Source organism: Pezoporus flaviventris, unplaced genomic scaffold (genome assembly GCF_033815535.1).
Source record: "Pezoporus flaviventris isolate CSIRO_AGI_PZ_B2104156 unplaced genomic scaffold, CSIRO_AGI_Pfla_v1 ptg000006l, whole genome shotgun sequence".
Classification (NCBI taxonomy): Eukaryota; Metazoa; Chordata; class Aves; order Psittaciformes; family Psittacidae; genus Pezoporus; species Pezoporus flaviventris.
In genome coordinates this window covers 773,978-782,796 of record NW_026892554.1, presented here as the reverse complement: position 1 = coordinate 782,796, position 8,819 = coordinate 773,978, and the positions used below count along the sequence as shown (strand labels likewise).

General features: G+C 57.6%; 1 protein-coding gene across 2 annotated transcripts in view; it reads left to right on the top strand.

Moving 5' to 3' along the window:
* Positions 1–3,996: 3,996 nt before the first annotated feature.
* Positions 3,997–8,819, top strand: part of FRMD5 (FERM domain containing 5) — a 66,129-nt gene continuing 61,306 nt past the window's right edge. The window contains exon 1 of one of the 2 annotated variants that reach the window (XM_061446512.1): positions 3,997–4,247. In XM_061446512.1, the coding sequence (XP_061302496.1) occupies positions 4,146–4,247 (102 nt within the window). In that variant the 5' untranslated portion in view covers positions 3,997–4,145. The remainder of the gene's footprint in view (positions 4,248–8,819) is intronic. The other variant, XM_061446510.1, reaches the window with a different exon arrangement.

Genomic DNA, 8,819 nt, shown 5'->3' with positions numbered 1-8,819 from the left:
CCTTCCAGCACAAACCAGGCTGGGGCTGTGCCTGGGATGGTGGTCCCAGCACACAGGACCCATTTCTCCTTCTTCCTTCATCCTCATTGCAGCAGCTGACCTGCAGTGAAACACCCTCCAGCACCATGGTGGGAGATGACGCAGCCCCTTCTTATCAGATGGGGCTGCTAGAAATAACATGAGGGTATATAGAAGTAATAAAGGGAGCAAAGCCACACAGAAAGGTTTGTATGGAGCACATTACCCTCCTTCCCCCTGTGCTGGCAGAAATCATGGCAGAAATAAGACCCAAGAGGTTTCTTGTTGGTTTGGCATCTCTTCCCAGCCAGGCCCAGCACCACCGCTGCAGGGGATGTGTCTGTGGGATATCAGCTAACGAAAGAACTGGGATTTATGACCTAATCTTGCTGGAGGAGGTAACTCAGTCACTGGACCTAATGTTTCCCATGGCCACTGGTGTTCAGCTGAGAGTGAAAGATGTACAAACAGCAGCTGAAGGGCTTCCACACTCCACAAACATTAACTGATGGTGGAATACTCCCTCCTCTGCATCCCCTGCAAAGCCTCCTGTCTGTAAGCACCATGCCATGCTCAAATCCTGGCCTAAAGCCAGTGATGGGTCCCTCTCTGGTTACCGAAGTGTTTATAATCATTCATTGTTGTAGAAAAACATGGTGTGAAGAATATACAAGCATTTGTTCCCAATGCAGAGCAAATAAAGGAAGGGAGCTCAGATGTGCTGGTTGTGGCATCGGTATTTGAAAACAGGCTAAGTCTTCCCCAGAGCTTTTCAAGAACAACAGTAATTATGGGAGGGGGGGTGGAACTGGATGATCTTAAGGTCCTTTCCAACCCCAACTACTCTATGATTCTATGATAGAGAATTTGCTCTTCGATTTCTGTCTCTTATCAGTGTATAGAAAAGTGTGAGCACCTGAGAGCTGCTGAATCGATGCCCACTTCCCACCGCAGACAGCCTGGGGGAACAGCAGCACTGGCTACAGCTGATTTGGGAGTGTAAGACCCCGCTGCCAGTACTATTGACCATTTACATGGCGGGCAAACCCTGTGAGCTCGGGCCACGTTTTGTCATCTCATCTGGATGGTGCTGGGCTCGTGCCGGAGCTCGGATGATAAGAAATGCTGCTTTTCTATCATTTCAGATGCAGGTACCTGCTGAAAAGCAGAGCAGAACTGACAGCCTCATTTCCTGGCTCCCAATGAAGCAAATGCAGAAGGTATGTAAAGAAGAAACACCAGATACAGCAGAGCTGCATATTTTGGTCATCTTGAGCACAACAAGTCGTTATTCCTTACAAACACTGGCATACCTCAAAGCTGAGCAGTCGTCCTTTAAGGCTGCGCACTGAAATACTTGAGACGGGCAGAAAGCAAAGCATTACTTTTGAATTTAAGGCACTTGTTGCACCTTTGCTCCTGTCAACAGTGGATATTCACACAGCTGAGTGCTTCCCAGACCTCACCTGGGCACACCAGGCTGGAGCAGCGTTGACTTTGTCAGTGCACCTTCTATTACTGCACCACGTAAATGCAAAGTAAGACAGTGACTGGCTGTTTACTACAGATGTATTTGGTTTTCAGTAAACACTCCCTAACCTGCTGGAAAACAAATACATCAAAGACTCCACTTGAAACGTGCATTTGGAAAGCTGTGCTTGGGATCTTTTAACTGAAATCTGCCCGTAGCACGGAATCCAAATGGGGAGAATTGATGGGGTTTGCTGTGTTCATTATTAAAAAGAAAACAAAAGGACATTACTCGTCAAAGCTGCGTCCTTGGCAATGGGAGCTGGGGAACAGTGTTTTATAAAGGCATCTCCCAGCCTTTGATACGCTCAGTGGAAACCTTTTGGGTTTCCTTTTAGGCAGCTTGAGAGAGAAGCAGAGATGCCCTCAGATTCCAGCTCCAGCGACGTTCCCTGTTCTGAGGATGCAGCTGAGGAGATGGACTCAGTCAAGGGGCTCCTGCCAAGGCGCTCTGTAAAAGGAGGAGTTTCTGTGTTGAGAACGGGAGCATCAGCAAAGCCCTCGCTGGACACGGGAGCGTGGCACGGGCGGGGGCTCCCTGACAAAGCCGCCCATGAATGCTCTTGGTTAAAGCCGCTCAGCTGGCTCCGGAGCCTCTGTTCCCCATGAAAGCAGCACCTGCCAGCGCCGAGGATCCCATTCTTCACTAGCAGTTCAGCTGGTTCAGAAGGGAGCTGTGAGGCAGATGAACAATTTATGCCGAGTGGGATCCATGGCGAAGTCGCAGCTACTTCAGTGAATACAAGCATCTTTGTAACAGTGCCCAGATGGTTCAGGAGCCGGTCCCATTCTTTTGAAAAGCGCCGTTGTTGTTCTGGGCTCTGCATCACGCCTCCCAACAACGTGCGGGCTCAGCCCACCCTCCCGCGAGCTGCACAGCCCAGGCTCCCGACAGGCAGCCCACACAGGCCAAGTCCCTGCCACCATTCTTCCCAGTGGAATAACGTCCTCTCCAGGATGCTGCCCGCTGTCCCTGCCCCACTGCCGCAGCACCACTGCCTGCAACAGCCTGTTCCCACTCTGTCCTTAGCATTAATTGGACACTGTGATTAATTGCTTCTTTTGTACCAAGATAATCAAGCCTCTGTGGTCCCTCCAAGAGCAGGGTGGCTGTGGGGTGTGTCCTGAGGGGCAGACCCAGAGCATCCAGCCCACTGGGGATGGGGGAAAGCCTCATCTCCTGTTACCCATCACAGAGACAATCTCTGGATTGTGTGGTCCCAAAGAAAAGCACCAGGATCCCAGCCCCTCGCGCCAGAGTGTGGGCTCCCCATAGCGAGGATGGTGTGTCAGGGGTATGAGAGTCCAGAAAAGTGGAGCTGGGAAGAGGTTTGCTGGTGCAGGAGAGGATGCTGCCCCCTGAGACGGGGGCACTGGTGGGAAGGGAGCCTGCGCTGCCCAGGGAAAGGAGAGGAATGTGGCTTTGTAAACAGGCTTTCTGGCTGGGAAGCAGGGAATGAGCAAGATTGGAGCAGATACAATACAGGGACGAGTCAGCTGCAGAGTCGGAGCCTGAGGCTGGGGCTCATGAAGGGAGGACAGGGGCTGCCAGAAGGGATGAACGTGAGCCTCCAGGCAAAGCCAAGAGGGCACAGCAGGGCCAGGGCCCGTGGTGCCACCGGTTAGACATGAGGCAGGGTAACGTGGACCTCACTGTGTGTCTGATCCGGTATTTGTCAGCGTGTGTGGAGCAGGGTGGTGGTGAGAGCACTGCTGAACCCCTCAGTGGGGCAGGGATGGCCACAGATGGGAGTGAGACACCCATGGCCAGAGGCAGAGCTCTGCAGTCCCGCTGGCTGCGCTCCCATCCGTCCCTGGTCACTGCTGGCACCACCACCAGGTGTTCCACGTCTCCAGAGCAGCACTAGCTGCATCCCAGCAGCGGGCTCACTTTTAGAGCCCATTTTACCTAATAACCAGGGATTTTAAAGTTTCCTTCTAAGCGAATGAGCGCTAAGAAAGGAGCTCGCGCCCTGGGGACCAGCCCGGTGGCAGCTGACCCCCGTGTGGGAATTCCAAGCTATTGACCCCGCTCTGTGTCGCGGGGGAGACCGAGGCACTGCCCCCCACGAGCCCCGCTGCCCCCCCGGCCCGGGTGCGGGGCAGCCCCTCTGCGGGCTCGGGGTGCGGGTGCGGGGGGGGGGTCCTCCCGCAGCGGAGCCCCTCGGGGTGTCCCCGGGGAGCCCCGCTCCGCTCCCACCCCCGCACCCTCCCTCCCCTCCGCGCCAGCGAAGCCCCCTCCCTCCCGCTCGGGGCTGCCCGCGGAGGCGGCGGGGCCGCGCCGCCCGTGCCGCATTGGTTTGCGGCGGAGCCCGTCACGGCCGCGGCGCCGAGATTGGCCCCCCCCGGGCCTGCCTCCTCCCGCCCGCCGAGCGCCGCGGCCCGGGCACGGGCACTGCGCTCCGCTCCGCGCTGCTCCGCGCCGCTCGGCCCGCAGCGGGGACAGGGCAGGGCCGGACCGAGGCGGGCGCGGGGTAAGGGGGGGTGGGGGGGACGGGCCCCGCCGCTCCGCACCGCTCCGCACCGCACCGCGCCGCGCCGGCAGCGGGGATGTGAGCGGAGGCTCCGCGGCAGCGCCCGCCGCCCGGCTCGGGAAGATGCTGAGCAGGTGGATGAGTGGCAGCAGCAGGAACCTGGACCGCGAGTACAACTGCACCGTGCGGCTGCTGGACGACAGCGAGTACACCTGCACCATCCAGGTCAGCGGCGGCGCGGGGAGGGACGGCCCCGCACCGGGGGGGGGCCCGGCGGACAAAGGGAGCGGAGCGGAGCGGCGGTGGGGGGCCCGGTCCTGCCCCGCCGCCGCGAACAAAGGCAGCCCCCGCTCCCGCAGCTCCGCCGGGGACCGGAGCGTGGTTGCGGGAGCGGAGCCCCGGGGCTGAGCCCCCCCCCAGAGCGGCGGAGTGCGGGGATGGCGCGGGGAGCCGCCCGCCCTCCCCGGAGAGCAGCGGAGCGGGGGCAGCCCCGGCGCGGTGCTTCCCCCCCTCAGCCGGCTGCATGGAGGGGAGGAAGAGGAGGAGGAGGACTTCGGTGCGAAGTAAAGTGCCCCCGGGCAGGGATGCACCGGGGGTGCCCTGAGCTGGGGTGGGCGCTCCCCGGCCCCCGCCGCCCTCGGTAGCGCCTGGCTCTGCTCTAAGGAGCGGTTGGGCTCCGTAACGGTGCAGAGCGGCGGGAACGGGGCTCATCGACCGGGATCGGGAGCAGGACCGGGACCCGGGGCCGCCTCCCTCCCGGTCGCTGCCGTTCGCTGCCGGGGACCGTGGCTCGGCGCGCAGGGACCGTGGGATGTGGGATTCCTATAACCCGGCAAACCGCGCTCCCCGCCTCCGCGGCAGTGACGGGGCCTCGGTGGCGGAGAGGAGCGCCCGGGCTCCGGCCGGTCCCGGCGCTGCAGCCCCTGCGGGTATCGCCGCCGGTACCGGCTGCCTTCAGCCCGGCCCGTGGCAGCGGAGGGTCCAGGACAGAGTTTCGGGTGAAGGCGACTCGCGTGGCACCGGCAGCAGCAGGTCCCGTCCCGTGTGCCCCCCCAGCCCCGCGGCCCCCGTTGCATCCTGTCCCGCAGCTGCGGAGCGGTCGCGCCGGTGCGGTGACACGCTCCAAGCGCTTGTGCCTGGGAACCGTGACCGGATGGTGCGGGGGGGGGTGACAGGACGGGGGGGAAGAGGGGGCTGGACGGGACCGGCTTTTTTGCTTAAATAGCCCAAAATGGGTAAATACGATGATTTGGGCAAGTGATGGCGGGGGGCGAGGGGGGGGTGGTGGCCAAAGCCGCAAGTCCCCCTTCACCTCCCCTTGGGCTGTAAAGTGTGACCCGGTAGGTACCTGTAACGGCGACCGGCCTTATTCTGCGTGAGGAAAACTCATTAACCTCTCAGAGGCTGCTTTTAGTACAAATTAACCAGAAACCCGTAATTTGGAAGGGAAAGTGTAGGCAATGCAGTTAAGAAAAATCTGGATTTTCTGTCCTTAAGATAATTTTCCAAGGAGCTGTCGTCATCTTGTGTGTCTTTCTTTCTCTTTAAGAGAAAATACTACTTGAGCACGTATTTCAGTGCCTTCTTTTATGTTCAGCACAGTAAACAGTGCATGCTGCTGTAGAGCATGCATGGCCCAAGGTACAATGGAGCACCCTCACAAGCAAGGTTACCTCACTTAAATATTTGTTTTCTATTCCTGCCCTATGAGCCAAGTATTTATAGTCTGTGCAGAATTAAAGTGTACCGAGGAGGAATGGATGATGTGGTGGCAAGTGAGAAAAGCCGTCACGGCGCAGGCTGCGAGCGGTGAATGAGTTTTGAAGGTCATTCCCTCACGAGCGCAGATATTCCACGTCTTGCTGGGATCCGTCGGGTTTCCTCCGCCGGGCTCTTCCTACGCCTGTTGTGCCTAATTTATGTCTTCCTATTTTTACTTGCATATGGGGAAGCTGTCCTGGCGCCCGGCGTGGGCTGTGGGCTCAGCACCCTCCATCGCGGGGCACACCGGAGCCAAGCTGCTCGCTGGGGTTTGTAACGTGTAACTTGGCTGCTGCACCCATGGGCTTGTCCCGCTCGCCCCAGCAGTGCATGGGGATGTGGATGGGCTTCACACCCCCTGGTGTGTGGCAGGTCTGATGGGTCATCTGGCTTCTCCATTGGTGGGGAAAGGAAAGGAGCTCTTGAGGCAGAGCTGGTTTGGAGAGGTTTTATTTCTGTTTCACATAATGGCACTGGTTAAACCTTCCAACAGAGTTAACCTCTGGCTGTGCTTGATAAAGGCGTGTGAGTAGGGGCTCTGTGCTGCTGGGTAACACCTGAATATTCCCTTTCTAACTAAAGCCTTCTTAACGGATTACCCCAAGTTTACTTTGGTGACATTCCCATGTTCCTTGTCTGGATGAATCCCTCTCTTTTGCCCTCATTTTCACTCCCCAGCAGCCCATCAAGCAGGCAGAGGAGCATGGGGAGCTTGTCTATGGGTCAGGGATGCTGGTGGGGAGGCGAAGCTGCTGCAGGCAGTGGAATAGCTGGCACCTCCATACGTGGTTTTATTGTTGGGGTTTTTTTGCTGGTTTAGGGAGGACATCGTCCCAGCATCTGCCCCTGCTGGGTTCCGAGGGACGGTCCAGGTGAACAGGGCTGCAGGTCTCAGCTGCTTGCTGGGGCTCGGGCAACTGCCTGAATATGAAGCTGTTGGGCTTGCTCGACTCAGAAAAGCTTATAGGTTAACAGTGTGACATGCCACAGAGGCACTTCTTAAAGCAGTACAGGTGGTAGTTTGGTGCTGGGGACCCTGTTCCCATAGGTGCCACCTCTGTGGGGAGCAGCTTGGCTGGGAAAAGCACCTTCCCAAAGGTGTTTTGTTCCATCTCCAGGGCAAGGGGCTGGTCTGGCAGTGTATTAACTTTGTGTTTACCTCCATGTTCTCCGTGTCACCAAACAGAAGCCGGCTTTGAGAAGTGGCGATGCTCTGGGTTGATGTTCTGTGCTGGTGCTCTGTGCTGGTGCTCTGTGCTGATGCTCTGTGCTGGTGCTCTGGGTTGATGCTCTGTGCTGGTGCTCTGTGCTGATGCTCTGGGCTGATGCTCTGGGTTGATGCTCTGGGCTGATGCTCTGTGCTGGTGCTCTGTGCTGATGCTCTGTGCTGATGCTCTGGGCTGATGCTCTGGGTTGATGCTCTGGGCTGATGCTCTGTGCTGGTGCTCTGTGCTGATGCTCTGTGCTGGTGCTCTGTGCTGATGCTCTGTGCTGATGCTCTGGGTTGATGCTCTGTGCTGGTGCTCTGTGCTGATGCTCTGTGCTGATGCTCTGTGCTGATGCTCTGGGTTGATGCTCTGGGTTGATGCTCTGGGCTGATGCTCTGGGCTGATGCTCTGGGTTGATGCTCTGTGCTGGTGCTCTGGGTTGATGCTCTGTGCTGGTGCTCTGTGCTGATGCTCTGTGCTGATGCTCTGTGCTGATGCTCTGTGCTGGTGCTCTGTGCTGATGCTCTGTGCTGGTGCTCTGTGCTGATGCTCTGTGCTGGTGCTCTGTGCTGGTGCTCTGTGCTGATGCTCTGTGCTGATGCTCTGGGTTGATGCTCTGTGCTGGTGCTCTGTGCTGATGCTCTGTGCTGATGCTCTGGGTTGATGCTCTGGGTTGATGCTCTGTGCTGGTGCTCTGGGCTGATGCTCTGGGTTGATGCTCTGGGCTGATGCTCTGGGCTGATGCTCTGGGTTGATGCTCTGTGCTGGTGCTCTGGGTTGATGCTCTGGGTTGATGCTCTGGGCTGATGCTCTGGGCTGATGCTCTGGGTTGATGCTCTGGGTTGATGCTCTGTGCTGGTGCTCTGGGTTGATGCTCTGGGTTGATGCTCTGTGCTGGTGCTCTGGGTTGATGCTCTGGGTTGATGCTCTGTGCTGGTGCTCTGGGCTGATGCTCTGGGCTGATGCTCTGGGCTGATGCTCTCGGTTGATGCTCTGCTGCAGCTTCACTCTGACTGAGCTGCTTGTCTGAGGAAATGTTTGAAATTCTTTGCTGTGGTGTCAGTGGTGGTGGAAGAGCCTTGAAATAACAAATGATTTGCCCTCGCTGGGTGCAGCAAGCATTTTCCTGAAGGAACAGTTCTGTTTCAAACCCCAGTAGCACTACATGGACGTGGAGACGTGAGGAAAACACAGAAATGCAGTTTCTTGGGTTCAGAGTGTAAGAACTTTCTTGCATAATACAGTTAATAAATGAAAACAAGCTCTTGACTGCGCTCTTGGGCAAGCCCCACATTCCCACATGAAGCACAAAGTTCATTAGGAGGCCTGACAGGACCATTAATAACAGGCCGTCAACACAAAGGGGAGCCGTGGGTCTTGCAGCGCTGGGTACTGAAGGTTATTTGTTCATTATGTTTTCATCTTCCGAGAGTTTCCAACCCCTTTTCCCAGGAATCAGGTTAGCAGATCACTGCTCAGGCCGTGGGTCTCCTATCTGAAGGCCTGAGCCCAGGTGATGGGTTCTGTGCTGGAGGTTGCTCCCTGTTGCTGAGAGCACTGAATCCATGAGGCTTTGTGCTGGGAAGTTTCCCTGCTCCCAAAGGCCCTTTCTGCAGCCTGAACCCGGGTGTGGGGCAGGGGCTGATGCCAAACCAAAAGCCTGGGGGAAGGTGGATTTTGGGTCTGAGGCCACGGGTCCATGCAGCAGGTGGGGCTCTTGGAGCATCGCCTGCTCTTGTGGTCCAGCACTGGTGGGGCTCCAGCAGAGCCACTGCAGCACGGTCAGTGTGATGGAGTAGTGGGAAGTCCATCGGCAGACTCTCTGGGC